The sequence below is a fragment of the Magallana gigas genome, chromosome 7 (assembly GCF_963853765.1).
Source record: "Magallana gigas chromosome 7, xbMagGiga1.1, whole genome shotgun sequence".
Lineage (NCBI taxonomy): Eukaryota > Metazoa > Mollusca > Bivalvia > Ostreida > Ostreidae > Magallana > Magallana gigas.
The window spans coordinates 26,307,970-26,333,247 of NC_088859.1; the positions used below are offsets into that span (position 1 = coordinate 26,307,970).

The 25,278-nt window shown below is 32.2% G+C and overlaps 3 protein-coding genes across 4 annotated transcripts; 1 reads left to right on the forward strand and 2 right to left on the reverse strand.

The window, feature by feature from the left end:
* Positions 1 to 389: 389 nt before the first annotated feature.
* LOC105327827 (golgin subfamily A member 6-like protein 22) lies at positions 390 to 2,129 on the reverse strand. The gene is made up of 2 exons (XM_011428465.4): positions 1,803 to 2,129; positions 390 to 887 (listed from the first exon to the last, which is right to left on the reverse strand). The coding sequence occupies exons 1-2, from the start codon at positions 2,074 to 2,076 to the stop codon at positions 493 to 495; spliced, it is 669 nt and encodes a 222-aa protein (XP_011426767.3). The 5' UTR covers positions 2,077 to 2,129; the 3' UTR covers positions 390 to 492.
* A 1,727-nt stretch (positions 2,130 to 3,856) lies between these two features.
* Positions 3,857 to 16,409, reverse strand: LOC105327810 (H(+)/Cl(-) exchange transporter 7). Its single transcript, XM_011428442.4, has 23 exons — positions 16,280 to 16,409; positions 15,636 to 15,722; positions 15,392 to 15,457; positions 14,924 to 15,056; positions 14,400 to 14,509; positions 13,843 to 13,986; positions 13,150 to 13,236; positions 12,479 to 12,637; positions 11,336 to 11,446; positions 10,839 to 10,893; positions 10,647 to 10,707; positions 10,023 to 10,161; positions 9,357 to 9,450; positions 8,644 to 8,813; positions 8,338 to 8,389; positions 8,092 to 8,219; positions 7,464 to 7,549; positions 6,914 to 7,043; positions 6,481 to 6,564; positions 6,211 to 6,294; positions 5,897 to 5,983; positions 5,398 to 5,478; positions 3,857 to 5,071 (listed from the first exon to the last, which is right to left on the reverse strand). Exons 1-23 carry the CDS (start codon positions 16,328 to 16,330, stop codon positions 4,973 to 4,975), a joined length of 2,298 nt encoding a protein of 765 aa, XP_011426744.3. The 5' UTR covers positions 16,331 to 16,409; the 3' UTR covers positions 3,857 to 4,972.
* Positions 16,410 to 16,588: 179 nt separating this feature from the next.
* On the forward strand, positions 16,589 to 25,193 carry LOC105327819 (DNA-directed RNA polymerase III subunit RPC5). Of its 2 annotated transcripts, XM_034456324.2 has the most exons (19): positions 16,630 to 16,663; positions 18,537 to 18,662; positions 19,015 to 19,065; positions 19,205 to 19,282; positions 19,497 to 19,618; positions 19,922 to 20,004; positions 20,411 to 20,524; positions 21,156 to 21,319; positions 21,552 to 21,676; positions 21,823 to 21,914; positions 22,102 to 22,222; positions 22,392 to 22,473; positions 22,582 to 22,641; positions 22,793 to 22,896; positions 23,089 to 23,198; positions 23,393 to 23,886; positions 24,073 to 24,138; positions 24,391 to 24,516; positions 25,058 to 25,193. In XM_034456324.2, the coding sequence occupies exons 4-19, from the start codon at positions 19,226 to 19,228 to the stop codon at positions 25,115 to 25,117; spliced, it is 1,980 nt and encodes a 659-aa protein (XP_034312215.2). In that variant the 5' UTR covers positions 16,630 to 16,663; positions 18,537 to 18,662; positions 19,015 to 19,065; positions 19,205 to 19,225; the 3' UTR covers positions 25,118 to 25,193. The 2 variants fall into 2 exon arrangements, with proteins under 2 accessions (XP_019922586.3, XP_034312215.2); XM_020067027.3 differs by lacking the exon at positions 18,537 to 18,662 and having other exon boundaries at positions 16,589 to 16,663.
* The last annotated feature ends 85 nt before the right edge of the window (positions 25,194 to 25,278 follow it).

Here is a 25,278-nt window from a genome sequence, read left to right on the forward strand (position 1 = left end):
ATTACACAGCTATCCAAACAATTTTTTTTTTTACTTTTAAAGATGACTCAAAGATAAATGTAAGATGTAGCAATGTGCAACATGTTTGGAGAAACTCAGTCAAGAATGATTCAGTCATCGTGCTTGCAATGAAAAATTTATTAGAAATTAGTCATGAAAATTTCTTCTTAAATTAAGTGTATCATATAAAATTATGGCATCAAGATAAAAAAAATGTTACTCATACACATAGCGAGTCATAACTTGAACAGAAATTATATGAGGTTGTACAAGAGTGAAACATTACAATTATGTATCTATGTATGTAAATTAACCTTTAACTGTATAAATACTATATTCATCGTGTTTTGCAAACCTTTGCTGATCAAGAATGTTTTTTTCTCCCAAACTTCTAGTATATTGTGCAATATATATTCTTCTTTCTTTCTCAAACAGAACATATTTTCTGTCGGAGATACAATTTTGGCAACAACAAATCCTATAGACGCCACACTACAGAAACTGATTCTTGTTCACAGTGCGTTCCTTGCATTGTTGGCGCTCTTCGTACAACTTCTGCCTATATCGCAAAATCTCTTCTCGTCGAAATATGGCGCGAAGTGGCAGATCGCTCTGCTGTAACGTTCGGAGTCTCTCTTCATCTTCCACTAACTTTGTTACTGTCTTTTCTCGGAAATTCTGATCAATTGTTTCTTTCCGACATCGGACCTTTGCCAAGCGTTCCTCAACGGCTTTCAGTTTTTCTTTCTGTTTGGCTATTCTTTTCTTGCGTTTCTCTTCGGCACGGAGAATTTTATCTTCACTTTTCTTTCTTAAATTTTCAATGATCATTTCTCGTTTAGATTTAGCCTTTTCGTATTTTTCTTGGTGTTTTCTACTCATCTCTCCTATATTTTGATAAAAAAAGAAACGCTTTAATTCATGAATAAATGGTTAATGAAACGTCATCAACTGTACCACAATTTTGTATACATATTGCTTTTGCCTTGGTGAAAATAACAATCCAAATTGTACCTTTGATCCAACTTACAACGGTAATAAAGGCGACACAAAGCAGTAATATGAGATCAAGTTTTGGTCCCATGCTTAAGATGCGGAGATGAAGCTATACTTTATGAGGTTGATAGCATTGGTCACAAATGCCGTTTGACTTCTCACTTAAAACAAAGCAACATTTGACACCCATAAATATGCAGCTATAATGATTTTTTAAATCACTTTTTTTTTTTAATTTAAATTTTGCTTTCCTCCATATATCCACGTTCATGAGGGACAATGTTTTGCATTTGGAATCAAATGTTAGAAATTGATGATAGTTAAATAATTCTTCATTATGAAACTGTATATTCAATTCAATCTTAAACAATTACTCACGGCACTACTTCTATATTTATATTTAATAGAATTATACATTACAAAACTTAGAACTTGCAGTCATGAACAAGCAAACTCAGTAGCGGTTATTAATGTTTCAAATTGTTCCTGAAAATTAATATTAAGCTTGTTTTTTGCAAATATTTTTCGAGTTTCCATTTGGCAAAATACACAAAAAACATTATTCATATATAACGTTAGCATTCGTGTCAATTTTTGCAAATAAGTTAAAGAATATATTTCTATCTACTCTGATAAGAATTAAGTAATTTATCATCATTGTTGTGTTTCTAATTGTATTCTCAAATATTTGGGATTTTGTAAAGTTAAAATTCTTAGTGCAAAAAGGTCATACTGTGAAAATCACGAGGATATCTATTCCACCTAACGGAATTTATGGCAAGTGAAAGCGTAAGCTAATTACTAACCCTTTTCGTTTAATTGGTCCTGATGTAAAATATCAGCTTGCAACATCTTTTCGTCATGATTAAGCTTATAGTTATAAGTATCCCCCATCTGTTCCGAATTTTCTCCATCTTTTGATTGTGTCCGACTCTTTTTCCTCTCGGACAACTGATTGACGGACAAATCGTTGACCGGAATGTAAAACGCTACAGGTCGGACATCACTGTTTTCTATCTTTGTATTCTCTTGAGAATTGGGGCTTGCGGCAATCTTACCAGATGGTGGCGGAGTTTTCATATTTTACTTTGCGATAGCGTTATTGACAACGAAGAATGATCTGTTTATTATGACGTAATGAAAGGCTTCTTCTACAAAAAATTCGAGGTTGTTCCGAATGTTATTTTTGACGTCACAATAAATCTTAATGACTATGGCACATCGGCGCTAAATTATATAGGTATTTTAAAACACGGGATATGAAGGTAGGCATGCATATTTCAGATAAAAGAACTATTGCGATGTTTGTTTTATTATTTTGATTTTTTTAAAATAAATAATTTTCATAAGTAAACTATTATTGATATAATTAAAAATCAACATCTGGCTTGAAAACATAAACGAAAGGAATAGCTATATAGAATCTTGAGCAAGAAAACTCTACAGGTTTTCCATTAAAAAATCCAAATCTAGTAAATTTGTGACTAACAGGCACATATCATAATAAATATTACCATAGGTATAGATAAGGGAGTTTAAACCATCACAACCCCTATATTATTCAACAAATAAATAAAAATTTCTAAATTTAAACCACATCTTTCGCAATTTTTTAAAATGAAGTTTAATTCCTGTTGAAGCACATATGATACATTTAAACTTTTTTTCCAATTTGAAACTCCTTGAAAGTTTTTTGAAAAACAAGAACATAAACAAAAGACTTACAGGGTTGTTTTAATGAGTAACATAAAAAGTTAAAGATATAAATACAATAAAATACAACAACATGAAATATCTTATGCAGTTATTATGTTTTTCAACATGGATGGATGATAGCACACTAGAAGTTTGTATGTAATTTTACTTTACAATTAAGACATGCTTGATTTTTCCTTCTTTTTTTATTATTTTTTTTTTTTACATGCAAGCATACCCCCTGCCAAAAAGAGGAAAGAAAAAAATGAAATAAAGAAAAAAAACCACCAGAAAAATGTTATGATTTTACTCTACATTTATCAATCTGGGTTTTTCATAAAATAAATATGGCACATGCACTCCCACCCCCACCCCCCTTGCAGAAAAAAACCCCAATCAAATAAACAAAAACAAAAAACAAAACATTATGCTCATATTTTGAAAACAAAAAATACATAACATAAATGTCATGACTAATATATGCTCAGTCGGAAATAATTGATTTTAAAATGCATAGATGTAACTAAATGTATATCTCTTTGCTCTTTTACATATTTATAGTAAGAATAAGCCATTAAAATGTAAATCACTACAGTAACTATAATGCCCTCAGTTAAAATCAAAATACAAACTGAATTGAACAACTAATTTTGTTACAATTTCATATTCCTTTAAAGTTTAAACAGAAATATATAGAAAGTGTTAGAAAATGCTATATAGTTAAGGTGGCTCACTACACCTTGAAATAGGACCTAAATTCAGCAGAAAATTACAGATAGTACAATGCATAATAATAAGTGTATAGGTTGAATAGACAAAATATATGTAATTAAACTTTAGATAAAAAATTATGATTTTCAAAATTTTATTCAGAAAATATGAACAAGTCCTTGGCAGATTTGAACTCACAATCTGGGTTCACAAGCCTTGAGTTATGATGATATTCAACAAAATCTATTGCTACATGTACAAACCATTTAACAAAACATTTAAAATTACCATCATGTGACATAGTATCTTAAACTTTTTGTGACAAAGTACAAGTCTTGATTTAGTAGAGAACCTTAAATCAAATCACACTTGAGCCTTAATTTTGGGGAGAAGATTCTTTAAATTTTATAACATTAAATCAATAATTATTTTTTATTATCTCTCTTTTTTGGGGGGAACTAGCAGGGTTTATATTTTTGAAAGTGAGTAGAAGTCCAAGAATAGCTACCATATTATTACCCCCAAGGTGCCTCTTTTATATAAGTTACCAGGTACATGTATTGATTACAATGTGGCAGTTTTGATCTTGACCTTTGTCAATGACCCCAGTTAAAGGAAATATACCCCCTGGTCACAGGCAACCTTTTTTGTCAAATATGAGCTTCTGACATTTCCTCTCATCAAAGTAATGGACCAGACAGTTTAGGTCATCATCATACAGATGAACAGACAGATGAATGGAAAGTGATAAAGGGATAGAAAGATGGAATGTAATGATTACTGATACTACTTCTCCCTAAACATATGCATTAGTCTCTGTGAGATACTATGTAACTACAAATACAGATGGACAGGCAAAGAGATATACAGACTGGCAGATAAACAGACATTTCCTTTGAAAACCAATTTCTTGGCTATTAAATTTTACCTTGAACTTTGCATGTTTGACCTTGATTGTCATAAATTGCTTCACATATCAGATCAGAAAAGTATATGCATCATGTATGATTTAAAGTTAAAGTTACCCCTTTATAAGAAAGATATAAAACTCAATTTGACCTTTTATAATCATTTGACCTTGACATTGGTCAATGACCTTTCCAAGGGTAAAATTGTGCTAATTATGCAACAATGCTTCTTCTATCTGGAAATTCAAAAAACAATCAAAACTTTTTCAAATGCATATGTACCCGTTAAACTGTCAAGATTTAAAAATGTGGAAGTACATGTAAATATGTAAAACTTTTGAATGCAAAGTATATTTGAACATAAAATATGCATAATATGTCATGAAAATTTAGTAACAATTCAAATTTTTACTTCACTTAATTAAAACATACGATCAAATATGAGACAGACATTGTTCATAACATATTGTCTTTTGTTTTAGAATGCTTAATGTCATTAAACGTTGCATGCATATAATTATCAATCAATTAATAATACAATGAACATTGAACAAACATTTTACTTGGCACCTTTTAATATTGTGTAGTTGCATGTCCTTTTGTTGTTTGACAAGGATGCATGAATCTTTTTTTTACAAGGGTCTTCCCTTCCTCTGAGTAAATCAACGAGTGGACATAAGCAGTTCATCAATTCTGGCTTTCCAGAACTTTCTTGTAACCTTGTACCTGGCAAGATCCTTTCTTGTTACCATGCCAACAACCTGAAATGAAATTGCAATTATAATACTTCAGAAACCTCAATATTACTCAGAAGTTCACTCATTGTTGTCAAATTTCACACCATAAAAAAAGTTTACTTATGTTCCTGAAATTGTAACTTTTACACACTTTATAAAGTGTTCAACATCTTTCTACTTAAACTTATTACTTATAATTATATTGGTGTCAAAATAATTTTATCTATAACAAAAGTTTTTAGTGCCAGTGTGCTTGGTGAATATTTATAGGTATTCAAATGGAAAATAATATGCAACTCTTTTTGACCAATCAAATTTCATCCCACTAATACTAATTTACATATTCATACCTGATGATGCTTGTCCACCACTACAAGATGTCTAAGACCAAGTGCTCGAAACAGCTTAAAAATCCTTGGGAATAAGGCATTCTAGAGATAAAAGAATTCAAAAGGCAAAATTACATACCTGTAATTGGTAATGAATCTACTGTTGTTCAACAAAATGTATCAAGGAATGACAAATTATAATTAATATATGTTTGTGAACATGAACAAATGGGGTGGTGAAATGAAAAAGTATACACGTAAATTAAATGACATGTAGCTAGAGAGCACACTCAAAGAAACCATATAAGAGACAATGTTTTTTTTCTTTTGTAGATACCAGTCATTTTCTAATTGAAAATACCAGCTGAAATCTATGTTTTGAAAAGGAAACATAATAATTGATAAAATTACAAAATGTTGTTTTTGCTTATAAATGTTGATGAACCATGTTCTTGTACTTCCCTTGTTTTTCTTTATGTTAAATTCAATTTCTTGTTGACAAATAACATGTGGTACTTACATCTGTAACACAGTAGGCTGCTGGATTCATGTACGGCTCTAAGTTTATCTCACAGTTATCTCGTTCATACTGAGAGACGTGGATTTGCTGAAGAAAAAGACATCCAAGATTTTAAATACTTTATCCAAAAAGTTTTTTCTAATAACACATCTCAAATACATTCCATTTTTCATCAAATTGAATGACTTTCATAGACTGTTGTCAAAGAAACCATCTTCTAGAATGGAGAACAACAAAATTGAAATAGTACTACATTAATACATTTAACAGAAATTAATGTGCCAACTGCTTAAGATAGGATTTACAATACTTACTCTAATTGGAGTAAATTTTGGGTATGCGTCCCTAAAATCTTTTGTTGATAAATTGTAGAATTGGTCAATATTATCTCCAAACACCTGAAAATATAACCTTAATTTTATAAAAGAAAGAAATTAATATACAGCAATTACAAATAAACCACCTCAATCACTGTTAGTTATTAACATTTTTCACAAAACTACCTTTCAAAGAAAAATAAGTATATGAAAAGCAAGTAAACGTGTATATTTTGTGCTGTTACATTTTGATAATGATGTTTTTACCCTTTGTTTTAAAAGAACTATTAATTGTGATCTTAATATCAATCCTCTGTATGTTCCAAAAGACATTTCTTCATTTATTGATGACTGAAAGAAAAGAAAGTTTTTTTAATACATAAAATTTACAATGGCATATAAGATACCCTAATCATTGATGTATTATTATAAAACTTCATATTTTTGTAAATTCAATAAAATTTTACCAAAATCATCTTGAAAAATTACATCAATGTGTTTTAACCCAATGTTTTTTTAAATTCAATATGACCTTTTGTGAAAATTTTGTATTTGAGAAAAGAATTGGTGCCTTGACCAGGATATTTGTAGCTTAAATACAATATTCACAATAATTATTAATACATGTGCATAAATATTATGCTATTTAAGGGATGCCAACATTTATTTCTTGGTAAATCATGAATACATGAGAACTTACATCTAAGGGATTTGGAATATAATCCTCCACCACAGGGAAGCCATTGTGAGTTTCAGTTTTGAGCACCTCCATTACTCTCCCTACCGACTCTCTCATATTGAACACAGAAACTGGGTGACTCATCACCTCCCTATGTTGCAATAATGAAAAGGAACTTATTTCACCAGGTACTTACAATTAATGCATCTTCTTGCCAATTCCAAATACATTTTATTTCAACAAAGAACAACAGTGCATTATTTGATTTGATATCTGTTCTCAGTGTTGATTAAAGCTCTTATTCTTTAGAGATACATGAACTTCAATCTGATTTAAACTCCTTAAATATAAAACAATAATAGATAAAATCTTACAATAAATAAAATGAATGATATTGATGTTTACATTAAAGTTCTATGAGCTTGAACATTTGAAGTAAAACCCCCAATTTAGTTGTACATGTTAATTGATATAGATTAACTAATGGATTTCTCAATGTTCTGAACACTATGGGAATACATAATTTGTGTTTGTTCTGAACTTTAAAAAAAAATGAAACATATGTACTCACTTGGCAGACAGGTTTGTTAAAACAGAGGAGGGTTCCCAGCCCAGGATAGGTACCCCCTGTATGTGAATGTGCATGTCATAGATACCCTGCAAAGAAATTAATATGTGCCAGGTCATATATTACTAAATTCATGTGTTTTTACAAGTTTACATCATATAAATGGTCATTTGACTTCATAATGTACATGTATAAAGAATTTATTTATTGCTTTAAAAAAGTCAACAGTAGACAAGATACAACTAACAGCTTAATTAAATTCCACAAAGTCAAGTTCTATGTGTTATTGTGTTAAAATGAAGGTATGTTTTAGCATCAATGCTAAAACATTAAAAGAAAACTCTCAGTTCCCTGCAACATCCAATTGTTGATATTTTTCGGAGATGTTGTTTTTAAATTAATTTTGACCAGTAGTTTCTATACAGTTTCAGTGCATAGTAATGGATACTGGTATCATCAATTCACTCACAGAAGTTAAAATTTCACATGAAAAAACCCAAAGCGTGAATAATTATGGTGAAATTGAAACGATTGTTGTATAACCCAATCTACGGTACTAAACAGTGAACATACAGTTGTATTCACATTTACCGGTAATAACTATTTTGTATAGATATCCTCTCATATCTACCTCATTAAAGATGTCTCCCACCCACTTGGCCACTATGAGAACAATCATGATAGGCAAACCAAACGTGATATTTCCTGTGGCTTCCATAATGATGACAGTTAAACTGATCGTCATTCTTACAATTCCTCCTACAAATATGTAAGTGTGAATTCATTTTATATCTGATTTCTTTTAAACATTCATATTCAATTTTTATTGAGAAAGGGAATTGAAAAATGGAAATTGGAAAAAAATAATGATACTTACCTAGCTGAGCAGCTGCTCCTATCAGTGAATACTTCCCAAAATCCACCCAACCCTAAAAAACATTAATAAACTTTAAAGTCTACGGAATCATAATCAGAAATCAATGCCTGAATATAAAAGATCTTTATTTCTTAATCTTGTTTGAACCATTTCATGGTATGATATACTGGTAGTTTGAAATATGACTTATAGTTCTGAAATTTTGATGAATTTTGATGAACAAAAAATTATTTTACTGATTATAGCAAAATAAACAAAAAATGAAATGTAAAAAAATTGATTCCGTGAATTTAAAACTAATCTCACCACATCAGGGAATATGTAGTTTAGGCACAGTCCGACAAACCTCCCCCATGCCGCCCCAACCAAGAGACCCGGAATAAAAAGTCCGCTGGGGACATAGAGTCCATAGGTCCAGCAGGCCAGTATGAACACACACAGACAGTAGACAATCAAGGTGGAGGGGGAGTACATTCCTACAGGACACAGAAACAAAACATTCCTGTACACAAGTAACTGTATATATACAAGAGAAAATCTTTCATAAAGTTTGAATACTGTGAACCAACAATTATTCATGTGACAGAAAATTTCTCATTTGTTCATGATATTGTAAAATTGAATTAATATGCAGAATACTGTATTCAGGGTTATTTTCGCCCCATGTATTTTTAGCCCTTTTATACTTGCAGACAATTTCACCCTGTCTTAAATTCGCCCAAATATAGTTGGAAATTGATACTCTTTCTAATTAACACAACTATTTAAAAATTGATTTGAATTCGCCCAGTCTTAAATTTGCCTGCTGACAATGAGGGCGAAAGGAGCAAATATAAAACGGGGGCCAATATTTCCCTGTAAACAGTACTTATATGAACATTGTCTGTTTCGAAATAATAGCATAAACGTTAAACTACTGGCAAATACAAGGACTCATCATTAATAGCTACAAAGTCAAAGGTCTTCAATTTTAACATGTATCTTTTGATCTAGCTGATAAGAAAACTATATGAACAGACCTTTAGACTCATGGAACAGGCTCTTAACACTGTCCTCAGGAGATTGAAACAAAATGGTGGCTGTCGAACTGTATTGGCCATCATTGCAGTAAACCTGAATATTAAAGGCATTACTAAGTACGTAAATCTTTACATGAAAATTGCACCTGTATTATTCATATTTTTCAATTACGGTATTGCTAAATCAGAAGATAAATAGCCCACACAATTAAGACATATGGTATGCCTGTAGTACTAATGGAGGAAGGGAGGCAATTATCCAACATTAACCTTACCAGAGAAACCTAGCTCCTAAACATATGAATACGGTAAACTTTTATTTGCGATGACATTATTTTGCGATTTACTAGCAATAAACTTGTTCGCAATGACTAATTTTTATGTAAATTTAGTGTTGTATAACAACCATATGAAAAAAAGGCTGGTTTGCAGTAATAAATTTTCATGACAATGAGACTCTTGTGAACCTTGATAAATTTTCTTGTTTGTGAATAAAAGTTTACAGCATCAATACCTGATGAAGAGAACAGAAAGAAAAAAAGCTTTAGTGAACATTAATCAATACATTTTCTTGCTTGTGAATTAAAGTTGGTTTACAGTGTCAATACCTGATGCAAAGAACAGAAAAAAGATTAATCATTAGATTTCCCATTTGTACTCCATTACCTGTACAGTGTTATCTTTGGTGTCCTGTACCATGGGACTACAGCTGTTATTAAAGTACAGGGAGATGTATCCTACAGTGGCAGTGATGATGGCCACAATCATGGCCTCCAGCACTCGGTCCCGACTCTTGTTTATGTACCTGCAGAGAATATTACGCTAGCAAAAAATACTCAATCTTTGCGGTGAGTATTACATGTATAACTGTCAGGTAACATTTTTTTTAAACACAGTACATGTATATATAGGCTGTTTTTAATAATTTTTAATACAAGTAAATATAACTTTATAAATACATTAGCTGTTAATAATATAGTTCTCCTTGACTTTTTCAAGGGGGGGGGGGGGAGGATGGGTGGGCTAAGATTTTATGTTCCTGAATACCAAAAAACGTTGAGAACTATCTAAAGATGCAAAAAAATTTGACAAAACAAATTTTTCCAAAAAATTGTTGGACCATGAAAACAGAGGCCAGCCTGTTCATATTAAAAGGTGCTCATTTGTTTTAGAAAGATAAGGAATTTTGCAGGCCTCTAATTTCATCCATTATATATCAACAACAGACTTAGAGATGAAATCATCTGTGAATAACAAATGATGGTAGAGAAAAACAAAAACAACACTTGCCTTCTTCTGAATTTTGTTAACAAGTAGTTAAGCTGGTTAAACAAAGCTCCAAAAAGACCACCTAACAAAATGCATAACATGTTAGCTTAAATAAAGCAAGTTTAATGGTAATGTAAAAGTCAAGCAATCACTTTATTAAAAATCAAATTCAAATTTCAAATCAGTTAATTCATCCTGTGCATGCTGTCTTACCTAACACTCCCATTAGTATAAAAATTGGAATTTCAAATGCAGAATAGGATGTAGTCTAAAAATTGAAGGAAAAAACATACATATAGTTACAAGATAACTTTTTTCACAACAATTAGTTTCAGCAAAAAAGTGTTCAATTTATTTCCATCCCCCATTTATTACAATTGATTTGCAAAAATATACATCTGCGAGCAAAGGTTGCTCAAGAATCTTGGGAATATTAATTACAAACCTATAAATATTACCAGGTATGTAGATATGAATCAAACATACTATCAATCTGATCACAAATTCTCACACTATCAGAAAGTCTTTTAATGTCACCATTATATACCTAGTCTTTACAGTCAAATGGTTTTAACTACTCATTTTAGAGAGGTAAGTACAGCTGAGAGAGAGAGAGAGAGAGAGAGAGAGAGAGAGAGAGAGAGAGAGAGAGAGAGAGAGAGAGAGAGAGAGAGAGAGAGATTGAGATCACAAACCATTTTAGTACTTACATCAAAACTTCCAAAGTTGAACAATCCAGGATATGACAAATCCCAGGGTATACCCTTAATGTAGCTCTGTATGACGTTCAGGGTAAAAGTGGACACCATAGAGGCAAAAAACTAAAAATAAACAAAGAAACCTTGTACATACAAATAAACAAAGTTGGTTTGTAATACTATTATACAATTTATCTGAAATAAGTCAAAATTGTGGAGGGCTATAAATTTTAGTGAACTGTAAACACTGAAATTTTTGTGTGGGTTTCATTTTTGTAGATATAAACATCTCCATAGAAACTTGAAAGTACGAGTATAAACATGAGGCATAAATCGATTATTCTAGCTCACATTGAAGAAAGAGGGTTACCAGTGAAAATGGTGCATTCTAATCTCTAATAAAATCTGCAATTCCACACATTCATACATCATTTAAGAAAGAATGCACCACTTTAAGATTTTAACATGAAAGTATACTGTACAATATCATTATAAGAAGTGTAACGATACGGCGATATATAGATGGGTGCCCACGATACACCTATCGTATCGTTGCCTGCGTATCCTAATACACAGTGTGAGTTAAAGTTCATTCACTTTCTAGAATAGTTACATAGTATACATAACATGAACACATTAAGAAATCTCAATCAAAGTTAGAAATAATTTGTTCATTTTATTCTAATCAATTGAATTTTATATCTCTACAGTTTGTCAATTGATTTTGTAAATAGTTGACATATTTTCCTCATGCAGTACTATTTCTTATAGAGGTAGGCAACATAGATACCAGTTTATTTATAGTTGACAACTATATCGTGATACATGATGTATCACATAATATATCGTGATACATATCATATCATGAGGTAGCTCAAGCCTACCGTAATCATTATCTTCAAGTTCTATAAAATAAACAATATTTGGTCAAAAGAATTGTTTTAAAAATCTCACACTGATGACTTGTTGATGCTTTAACGAAAGCTAAACTTTTAATTTAGTAACAAAATTTAATGAAGATTAAATGTATATGGTATGGAGTGATGTCTATCTTTATTTTGACAAAAAGCATGTCTGAAAAATTGGATATGATCTATTCTTCCTTCAACAACATTGCTAAGCATTTGTATAGAAAGGTGAGCTGTAGGCACTTACTATTCTCCATGCTAACGCTTGGTTCCAAAAACTAGCACCTTCTTCGAGACTGAATAAAACTCCCCCTACTGGAGCCCCAAAGGCAGCGGACACTCCTGCGGCTGCTCCTCCGGCCACAAAGTCACGTTTCTCTGTATCCGATCGAAAAAATTCAAATATCTGAAAGAACAATTAATTTTGCATTTATTCATTGTCTGTATGTTATCACCCAATGCACTATTGTCACACTAAGTTAGTTTACATGCATGTTTGCATCTAATCAGGGTTTTTTTGTTTGAATAAAACTACTGATACAATAAGAGGTACATGCATCCATTTGTGTTTCCATGATGTCCATATGAATACTGTTTTTTCTTCATTATATAAAAGAGTAAAATGTTTTTAAGTCTTTGCATAGTCATGCACTGCTTCATTATAAGCTCTGAATTAAAGCTTGCAAGACACTGATTAAACTTAGTATACATGTATGGGCATAAAACAAATTTGTTTACTCAGATTTTGTGGAGACGCATCAAACAAATGACTATACTCACAAAGCAGTATTGGGCACTTATAAGTAAGATACACTGTTTAATGTTTCAAAACACAATACAAAGCAATCAATACACAATAAAAGGCAATAAATTTCTACAACTATATGTAATTTAAAGTGCAGGCACATAAATACTTACTCTTAAATCAAATTTCCTGAATGTGTCTGATCTGCCTTGAGAGATCCCTGCTGCTATGACAGCTCCAGAATGAATCATGGGTCCTTCCTGTGGGATGATACCAAATAATATACCTCAGAGTCCATAAGGCTATCATAATTCAAGTGAACTTTTCAAATCTATTACTACAGGGGTCTGTATAGCAGTGCTTGCTCTGTTTGTGCATTACAGTAAACACAAGTCATCTAATTCTCCTAGTAATCATTTTGGGTCAGAATATATTTATAACATATTTTAAAAAGCTCTTTTGAATCTATCACTTAATATGCTCAAACTCTTTTTCAAAGAGTCATGAATTTTGCAATTTGTCAGCTATCTTCTTGCTTTCTGGAAAGAATATTCAATTACAGGTGCATGTGAAGAGTATTTATCATTGAAATGTACACAACTCAACCTTTTTTCGGAACTTTGGTCCTACCTAGGACACTTCTAAATGGGACAGGGACCTTAACAGTTGACAATTCATGTACCAGCCTCATAAACAGAAGCTTAAAGAAGTACACATAAAAGTTTTTAAAGTATGCTATAAATTTTCAATTATTCTAATATGTAAACATGTGACTATTGAAAACAGGCACCCAGTGATTACCGGTACCAAATGTTTTTTTTTTTAACTAGCAATTGGAAATCTGATACAATGTTCCACAGACATACCTTCCCAATGATGAGTCCTCCAGCCACTGAAAAGATGACCCCAATGACCTTGACAACAATGGTCTTTAGACGCACAACATGCGGAACCTTGACTCCATTAAGGTAGCACTTGATTTGGGGGATTCCACTTCCTGCAGCAACAGGCTAGGAGGAGAAAAAAAGTAGTAAAATTTCAAAAAATTGGCATGCAGGCTACATTAATTTTTCCAATTAAAGTATCAAGGCAGTCAAGAAAGTCATATGAAATGAACAATATGTAGTTAGGAATGGTCAGGATCCTTCATAAATACCTATAAAATGGTCTAAAGAACACATGTTAAGTAGGTAACTGTAGATTCCTAATAAAACTTGAGGAGTAAATATTCACATAGAATTGTGAGAAGCACTCCTTGCAGATTTCATTTCTTGCCATTATTGTCTAGACAGTTATAATCTACTGTACCAGTATATGAAATGAAGTAAAACTCTATGGGTACTCCAACATTTTTGCTATCTGATTATAGCAGAAATGTGAAATTCAGTACTTGCACAAAATAATAAATCTACAATAGTTGTACCTCAAAACAAGCTGTCAAGATGGAGGCTACAATGACTAGGCCCCCATTGATCCCCACCCACACAAGGAGGGGGACCTCCATACACTTGTTGTCCACACATTTGTCTACATCTTTGCTGGTCAAGAGAAATCAATGCTTTTTCACAAGTTCACAAACTGATATAACATAACTTTTTAAAAAGACGAAAAAAATATATCATTGATTAAAATTCGTAATCCTTGGAATTAATAAATATGTACAAATTCTTAGGACAAATGTTAACTGTTGAGAATGAAGTATAATGTTGCTTTCCAAATTTTTCTTGAAATTTAACAAAATGTTTTGTAGTTTAGCATTATTTCAGTGATTGACGCATATCTATGTAAACAGACTAAAAAAAATTCTAGATCTTGCAAATCAAGTACATTTTATAAACTTTGAGAGTTATTATTAAATATATATCTTGGATTTGCTATAAAATTGATGATAAACACATTTTTTCCGGTAGACAAAAGTCTGCACAGTCTATGTTATCAAAAGGATACACTTTTTGATGATGCTGAACTTGAGATCTGTAGATTGAATGACACAGAAGTCTATCAAACTTGCCACTAATCCGGTCAAAAGTCCGACGAAAAACATGACCAGCCATCTCAACATCTCGATAATCATTATTTCCTGTCCAAAAACAAGAGGGTATAACTTAGTACATCATCGTCATTATGTTTTACTTATTGTTAGATTAAAATCTTCAATAAATTTGAAAACATACTGTACATAATGTTGCAATTTGTTTTATCATGAATTTACATACATAATTAAAGAATTTTCCTAGATGCCATCAGTAATATTGTGAAAATGTATCATAAAGTAGCATCACTAAGACGAACAACTAAATATTTTACGATCTTGAAATTTAAACCAACACGAAACATATAAATACAGAAAATTGTAAATTTTTAAAAGTGGAATATTATTAAAATCGACGCAAATTAAAATTAGTATAGGCCCACCTTCACAGATTTCTTCCTTTCCTCCAACTGATACAAATCGTTTTCACAAACATCATAATCCAGGCTCTAGAAAAAAGAAAACAAAGTTTAATATGAATTAATGAATTAGGAAAAAGTCGACTTTTTTTGTTGACTTTTGACACAGATATCCATCGATTATAGGCTACATGTATTATAATTATATTATTAATATAAATACTTATAAATGCAAATTACGGTAATGAACTGATTAATTAATACACACCTCATAATCTCCCGAGAGGATTTTCTCGCTAACATTTGCTTTGTTTTCCTCTGAATCAGATTCTTCTTCCTCCATTGATTGGTTTACCTAAAGAATATTTCAGAATGGTAGTTTTTCTCTAACAACAACTGTGCTTGGGTGAAATCTTTAACAACAGTGATTGGGAGGAAAAATATAGGAACATACCAACATAAGCTGATCAGCGTATGACATTTTTTTGTGAAGAAATGTAGCTTAGTAAGTTAATATATGGAATGTTATTAAACTATGTTTTCCAGCAGAATTTTAGATCTGCAGCAAGAATGAGAGTTGAACTGTAAATTTGGCAGATCATTGCAGTGTTCTGCATTTTAGCTTTACTGTACCCAAAAGATAACCTCTTGAATGAATAAAATTATTATGCTAGTCGGATGAAACAGTCAAAATTGTGTTTTTTACGCATCATGCTAAACTTTATTGAATTGATAACTTTGTATGAACAAGTTTATTTATTTCTAATATATCAATATAGAGAGATAGAGATGATCATGATCATCCACCAGATGCAGATGCAAAGTTTAACGAATTGGCATGTCAAAATATCCAAACTATACTTTGGGGAACTGGCAACAAAGCGTATAAGAGTAACATAAACAATGATATACCGGTATTGATGGTCGTCTGTTAATCAACGGAGTTCTCTCTGATGAATTCATGGTGACAAGAAATCACGTGAAAGTCGTTGTAGTTTGTTTTCCTTCCTTCCTTGTTTACATGGTGGAAAAATCTAGAGAAGTTCCGAAAACGAAAGTGAAAGTTAGCTAACTTGTTCAAAGAATTAATAGTTAAAAAATGTATTCTGCTTTTATATCTCATTTATCATGTCATTAAACTTTGTTTTATAAATCAAATCTTCCTTCATAAAAACCATTAAACTAAAAAAATATGAAATGACTATTTTTGAAGTCGACTTATTTAAGAACAAATTATCTGAAGAGTGCATGCCGTCCAACATGGCGGACGAAGAAGAGGACCCGGTTGTGCATGAGGTTAGACTCATTTTCTGTTGTTTTAAATGCATTAAGTTGACTTAACAAGTACACTTTACTTGTTTTTCTACATTCAGTGCAATTTTTCTAGTGATAAACACCAGGAATACCATGTCTGTCCTTTTAAAGTACTTGCGGTATTATTGCACCACATGCCGTCAGCTCCAAGACAATAAACAGAAATTTTAGATTGAAGTCAAAAAGATAGTTTGGAATTTTTTTTCTGTTATATCACTCAGATTTGTACTTTGGTCTACAAGACCTTTGTCAAATTTAAGGCATGACATACCCCCAAAACTGTTAGTACCTACAGGTTGGGTACAGCCCACTGTTGCATTGGTCCAATTCTGTGATCAAACTCTGCGTGTTTGATACCCCTATGAGACCTACCAAATGTGAGTTAATTTTTGTTCATATAGGTATAAGGTTTTCTGATGAAAAAAGCTCACCAAGTCAAACAGGGCATGTGCTATGGAATGCATACTTCATTAATAAACTTTTTTTTACATTGTATGTGTCACTTATTGTGCAAACATGATGGCATTTTAAAAAAGCTTAAAATCAAAAGCATCAAGGAAGTTGCTGATAATAACGAAACATTAGTTTTATCAACAAAACATGTCATTTTCCCTTCGACTCTCTACTTTTGATTCCAAGTATCTAAGCAAATTAAAAATGATTACAGCCAAAAAAATGCATTGGTATAAAATCAAATTTAAATATTTGATATTAATATATGTTAAAGTGAAAGAAAAAAATTGCCGGAACAAGTCTTTGTATGACAGATTGAGCTTTCAAAGTATCATAAGTGTTTACTTGTTCTTTAGCACAAATGATAGAAATGGAAAGTAGAGGTTCTGAAGAATAAGATGTACTGGTACTATATCATATTTTGAATACAACCATCATTTTGAGACATAATTTTATTGATTATATTTATTAATTTCTGGATGCATATAATGCAGCATAAGTAAACACCAGTGTGCAAAAATCAATCACTCAATGCATAAAAATATTTTAAAAGTTATATTTATTCATGCCTTTTTGGCTGACTTGATGCGTTTTTTTATGAGAAAAGCATAATCTGAAGCATAGGTGTTTGACAACCGTATGAGAGGCAACCAAGCAAACAATGAGTTGTGCCCAAGTTGTTCTGGTATTTAGCAAATTATCTTTGGATAATACATCCAAGAGAATAAAAATGTTCTAATACTATTGCTGACCTAGTACATCTGTCTTTAATCACCAAAATGAAAATAATATACTTATTTCCATGTTTCATAAGTTTACATGTACATGTATATTTATAGTATCCATATACAAAACACATTACTGTAAAACGAGAAAATATGGTGCACTACAAATTTTAGCGACTTTGGCACAACTGCCTCTGAGCGCTAAAATTAATAGTGCGCCAACAAATTTCTTCAAGTTGCAAAACAATCACGTCAGTCCATTTTTAAGGCTATATAGAAGTGTTCATTTAAATATCGGATGCTGTCTGTTCTGTTTGTTTAAACAATTACGCAGGTAAACGGTATGGGTTACCGGGTATAAGTGCCTAAACAAGGATTGATTAATTCAGTTTTAATTGCTTTTTAATATCTCTCATTAGCACCTTGAAAATTGGGCTTCTTCCCATGCCACTTCCATTTAGCGCCTCAAGGTGAAAATGTGATTAAGCGTGGTGATCGTTAACGCTGACAATACAAGATTGATCATAATTTCTTTGATCTCTGATTAGTGGATATAAAGATAACAAGATGATACCTAGCTATTTTTTTGTGTTATTTTAATGTAAAATTACTGTGAAAAAGATTCTCTCATGATGATCGAAACTCATGGTAAATATAGCATTCGATTTCACTTTTAGTTTCGGGACTCTTCTAGTGTTATCCAAGTCGACACGTTAAATTCAAAGTCCGATAACTCAAATTTGTGTACCATCATCGCCAATAAATGAAGTTTTCATATCTATCTACTGACGATTTACACAAAAGTAAGTGTATTGTTCTCAACGACAGTTTTCCGTACATGCGAGATAGAAATCAAAGTCGTTGTGTTCACGTGCTTGAGTGAACACAGAACTAAATTTTGGGCGTGATCGTTTATCAAACAATAACATTTTTTGTATTCTTTTTTAAAGAAAAGATGCATGCGCTAAAATATAATTGCGCTAATGTACTGGCACTTGCGTTTGCGCTAAAATACGTATGCGCCAAATTTTCTCGTTTTACAGTATTATATTTTTGCTGTTGTTGTTATTGTTGGTCCTATTTTAAAAATAGGAATACATGTATAACTTAAATAGTGATGTTACTCTCAATGAGCAATGGGTATACTTTTTTCAGGTTGATGTATTTCTGTCCAAAAGTCTTGCTGCAAATCTTTACTTGTTGCAGGTAAATGCATTAGACATATAGCGTGTTATTTTATTAAAATATTTCATAAAGAATAGGTTTGAATTCTTTCAAATTATGATCATTATTAAGAAAGTCAAATGTACCCCATTATGATCAATGTTTATTACTTTTCATGCAGTATCCTGTTCGGCCAGAGAGAATGACATATGATGATATAGATATTCAGACAGCTAGAGTTAAACCAGTCCAGCAAAAAGTAAGTTCAGACTGCTTGGTATGTAGAAAACAAGTGGAAATAAATACCTAGTTACAATAGTATCTGGAAACTAGTCATTGTGTAAAAAAGAAGTTATGATGAAATGATATCTTTATAAACTGAGAAAAGAATGATTTCAGGAAGTTATGAAAAAAATAAGTCGAAAAGATTCTTCTCCTTCAGATGTGGGATGATATTTTTGTCTATGTTTTAGCTTGAATTAGAGTGTGCACTTAACATGAGAAGTGACCATTATGCCCGCAGTAAGGGGGAGCAGATTGCTCTCAATGTTGACGGTGCCTTTGGTGGAAACCCTGCCGACTCTTTTTATTCAAGGTAACTCTTAATTTGAAAATGACGATGCATGTTTATTTTTATGTAATATGATGTGAAAATTATGAAAGAAACATTTATCTACAGTATCTAAAAAGTGTCATTTTCTGGTAAACAATTTTTTGGAATTTTATTATTGACTATTAAAAGTGACAAATCAGATAATTACTGCCATAGAACTATACACCGACTCTTTTCTGAGCACATGTAAATGATGAGCAGTAGGTTTTGAGATGTACACATTCCATAGATTTAACATGCCAGATTTTTGGATTTCCTTCTTTAATGGTGGTTATATTTTTTTAGTGACAAAATGGACAAACAAGTTTTAACTTCTTTTTCTACTGGAGAGAAGTCAGGGAGATATGCAGTAGGGATTTTCAAAGATGGTATGTATTGAAAATAAAATGTATTTTACTCTGAAGAATAAATGTGGTTTGCTTGCAATGATCAATAACATAGACTTGTATACAATTTGCAAAGTATTGATAGTCAGCACTTAAATGTGCTCATAGCCATTATTAAATGCTTTTGGAAAGTTGCACATGATATTCAATTCCTCCAACATTTTTTGTCCAATTCCTGTTTCATTACAATTTTACAAATTAGCCAGTCTTAAACAAAGAATGTATTATGAATATGTGTTCCTTATGTGCTCTATGCATATCTATTCTCATAGTTCATACACTTTGATATATAAAGAAAATGGATCAAATTTTCATTCATGCATACCTGCTAAAAGTACAAATAGGTATCCATGTTAGCCGCATATATTTATTAAGCTCTGATTTGCAGGAGAACTCCATCTGACACCTTTGCACGCTATCGTACAGATGAGACCAAGTTTCAGTTATCTGGACAGAGCAGACCAGAAGATAAAGACAGATGTTGGGCCAGCAGGAGATGGTGGTCAGTTGTTATTTTCCAAATTTTTGGAGATGCTAATTTATGGTGGCTCAGTTTTCATGGATTTTGTGTGCACCCCTTACCCCCAAATTTACATCCTCAACAAATTATGAACACAAGCTTAATTCATTGTTTATAAATACAGTCAAGCTATTCCATGAAATAACGTCCCCATGAACGTGTAAAAATTTAATTTTAAGAAGTATTTTATTCAAGTATATAGATACATTGAAATGGATTGAACAGCAGGCATAATGCCTATTTATGTTCTCTCCTGAAACGTGTAAAAATTTGACTATCCATGGAAATTGGCTCCATCATCTTTTAATGATTCAACAGTTGTAACATGTTTTTAAATTTTGAATGGAAATTTGACTTTGATAACAGCGAGATATAACAGTTGCTTTTAGATGTATCTTTGTTTTGACAAATATATAAACAACATTTTTCTTTATTTCAATTGACTTTGTAGTGACAAGAAATTTTTCGTGCTTTATTTATTATTAATGTCAGACAGACCTAAAAGATCCAAATACAAAGTGGTTTTCCTTTTCATTTAACTTACCGGTAGTACACTGAAGAGTAATAAGTTTTATGAAACTAAAGGGCATTTTCATGGTTGTGTTTTTTATAGGTGAGTCCTCACAGGATGAGGAAGAGGAAGTGAAGCCAGTAACAGTAAAGTTTGCCCATCAGGAATCCGAGGAGGCCAAGGCACGTAGAATGGCTTCCTTTGATTATCTACAAAAAAAGCAACAAGAGGAGACTTGGCAGCAGCTGGAATACAACAACATTAATGTATGCACTGCATTGTCTTCTTTATTTTGAGTTTACATTAGACTGAATTTTGTCTAATAAATTATCTAGAACACAAGATGCTTTATGAAATAGTTTTTCATAAATCATCATTGAAGACGTGTTAAGCAACATAACTTTGTCATCTGTTAATTGACTCTAAATTAGAGACTTCAAAGGCCATTTTACTTATCATTATTTGTTAAATCTATGTTTTTACTTTTTAATCCATCAGAGTGGAAGAGCCGAGTCTAGAAGATTACAGTTGTATGCTGGGAAGGCTGACGAGTTGTCAGAGTTCCAGCTACAGCCCGGGGAATACCTCCAGGCACTTATGCCAGAGACAGACGCGGAACAGGAGTAAGTTATCTGCTGTAGTTTGACCTCTTCATTTTTTTTGTTGATTCCAATTCAATGCTTAAATACCTGTTTATATGTGGAAGTAGATTTAAAAAGTAATTGAAACTATTGCAATTTTTAACGAATTTTCCTTTTTATTTCAACAGAGAGAAACCTGCCATGCCAAGTAATGTGTTGTCTTTGATTCAACTGAGGACCATGCCTCTTCATGACCAAGTGAAAACACTTCTAACAAATGGTAAGGAGGAGGTTTGCAGAAAAATTAATCAAGTGATGAATTTAAAAAAAATCCCATCATCATTCTATCCCAGATTTTTTTGTAGTGCTTCAGAGAAATATTTATTTTAAGGATAGTTTGATTATTTATTTGTAGAATAATTTAATTCTTAACTGCCTGATGATTTAATTTGTGAATTTTCTTTCAGCTAAGGTAATCCGGTTTAGCCAGCTGTTGGCTCTACTCCCCCAGGGTATAGAAGCAACAGCGGTCCTCAGATCCCTTCAACAGGTGGCGGTGTTAGTACAAGGTTGCTGGGTCGTGAAGAGGTCAGTGTTCATATGTAACAAGTCCTCTTCTTTCTTTGGGTTTATTGATAAAAATAATTCTTTGCATATCTTTTGATATACATGTAGACATGCTAAGACATGCTAGCTTTGGTTTCTGTGTATGATCATATAGTTAGGATTGAATTTATAAAATGCAATTTTTTTTCAGTGAGATTTTGTACCCTAAAGAGGCCACCAGTCCACACAGTGGGGTCTCTGCAGACCATCTGTGTAGAGGAAGAGATTATGTGGTAGGTCAAAAGTAGTCATATCACAACACTTAGATACGCTTTTATTATCAGTGCTTCGGAGGGTCGGTCAGTTAATCTATATTTAATGGATTGTTATTCAATTTTTAGATGTGGAGATTTACTCAGTCAAGGCATGTAACTAGAAAGGACATTGCTTCCATTGTAAAGGTAAGGATTAAGAAAGGTACTTATGCATGTACTACAACATTTGTGATTACAGGTATTAACCTTTCTAGATAACTTGTATGCCCAGTCTCTCATTGTTTATTAATCATCATTTAATGTACTAAATTGTTGAGAAATCAATGTCACTTTCAAGTTGCCTGCGGAAGATGTGAAAGAAATCCTAGAACAAATCTCTCGGATCCGTGTGAATTGTGGCTGGGAATTTCTGTTCTCTTACGATTCCGAGTTTACTTCCAGGTAGAGTAAAGATGTCATTAAAATTTATGAATTTTCATTTCTATTTGATAAATTTGAAATTGTTGTTATATAATTTTCTTTTCAAGTTGGTTCTTAAAAGGTTCTTTCACCAAATATTATTATAGAAAAAATCTCAAAATTACATGAGTACAATCCAGCAAGGGTTAGACTTAATATCTCCTTCTATAACAGATATGGGGATATTGTTCAAAGGCAGAAAATGTTATGGGATGCAAAATACCAAGGTTTGGCCAAGCAATTGAAAATCCCCAAGGAACATGAGAAAAAGTTCAAAGACAAAGGTACGGTACTGCCCGTAAAAAATAGAATATAACAATTTCAAATTACCGGTAACGGCATTTGTTGACAAATCCCCAATTATGAGAATACTCTATTAAAAATGTTTTTAAAAATAATTCTCTGAATTTTGGCACATTTAAAACCATGTAGAGGTAATTACTTAAAATAAAATAAAAATGTCATTTGTAAAATACAGATCCAGTTTTTCCTCCTGGAGAAAAGCCGATGAGACGGAGGAGAAATTCTTCCAGGTCTTCTACGGGCACGCGTCGAAAGAGAACCTTAAGTGGGCGGTCTCTGTCAGACTACAGCGATCAAGAGATGGACACCATTAAACAGGATCTAGAAAACCATGATGACATTCTATCCCGAGGTGAAGAACCCATGGAAGTGTCGTCTGCCAAACTACCAAACTCCAATGGCACAATGGAGGTCACCCCCAATTCTGACTGTGATAAAACAATAGAGGAGAATTCCAATCTGAACTCTGCAGATTTTAAACTTGAAGTGCTTAACTTTGTGAGGGAGAAACTTTACACTAGATTCGTGGTCAGTGCTAGTGAACTTAGAAGACTTTTTCAAATGCATTTGGCTCAGTGTCCGCCAGGCCACATTCTGTCATTCGGGGTGTCTGACAAGATTCTGGAGGAGTCCATTTTAAATGTTGGAGGGGTGCAACTTGAAAATCAGGTCAGATGAAAAAGATGTTAATTCTCTGTATATTTAGACTTTGAAATAGTGTCTAGTAGTATTAGACTTTTCAACAAGGTTAAAAGTGAATTATCGGCATTTTGTTTGATGACGTTAAAATAATGTCAAATGCTTAATGAACCTAATGATGGTATTTGTCTTCATGTTTCATCTTTATGTTTGTAGTGGCCACCAAACACTCAACAAGAGCCAATGTTTGCCTTACCCAAAATGGGTGACAGCCTAGACCCTGTAAGTTCTCTACAAGTAACTTCTGTCCAGGGGTTTTTTTTAAAGACAATTTCTTGCTAACAGATAGTTGTTTATCCATGATTAAGTGTGGCATTTTGAATGATAAATTTCTCAGAACACTGAGATAAAGATCAATATATATTTACATTGTATATGCTAGCATGAAGCATATCTAAATAAATGTTTCAGCAATTCTTGGTGTGTTCAAAAGTTTCAATTAAGACTGAAAATCTATGTATTCGTGTTTGACAGGCGAGGACTGTTTTGCTGAATTACTTTACCTCTAGTCATAAGATCAGCAGAAAGCAGTTCGTGAAGGCAGTGGAGGATGGCTGTGGTATGACTCTCTCTGAGCAGGACACAAAACTTTTACTCAAGGTATCACGTTAAAAAGTTCATGTATATCTTTTCCATATTTAGAAGATTAAACTTACTTTCTAGGAGCTATCCTATTTGTGTGTTTTCTCATTCTATCCACAATCAAAAATTATTTATCAAGGTTTTCATAAATCAATTAAGCAATGAATATTTATTGAAAAATGTTGTCTCAAAACTGCAGTGATGTGTGCACACAAATTGAATGACACCCATAAACAGAGCATTATGAAAAATTATGTGTGCACTCATCATTGCATATATGAGAGTACATCCATTAAATAATAAATATCCAATGCTAATATTAACATTCCCTGCAAATTTGATTTATATCTCAAAATCCAAAAAAAAAACTCAGTCACAACTTGAGTTAATATTGCAGTTTAACAGATTTCAACTTTGTGACCTTAATATAAATCACAAATTTTACATACAAAATATATGTAGAATGTTAATATAAATATATGTAGAATATCTTATTTTGATCTTTTTTATTATTTGTATGTGTATATATCTAATTGGAGGTATTTTTTGTTGTTGACAGGACTACTGTGCCCAGAAAGGTAACAGCTGGATGCTGAAGGGAACTGTCCCCGCCTCATGACCCATGCTGTGTCCTAGCCGCCTCTGTCTGCTTCTTGTTTCCATTTGTTTTCATAAAATACTAGATGATGCTACAATTTTGTTTGAGTTTCTTTTTTATATGATTAGGGATAACTTAATGATTTACCATATACATGCATAAAAAATACATACCATTGTTGA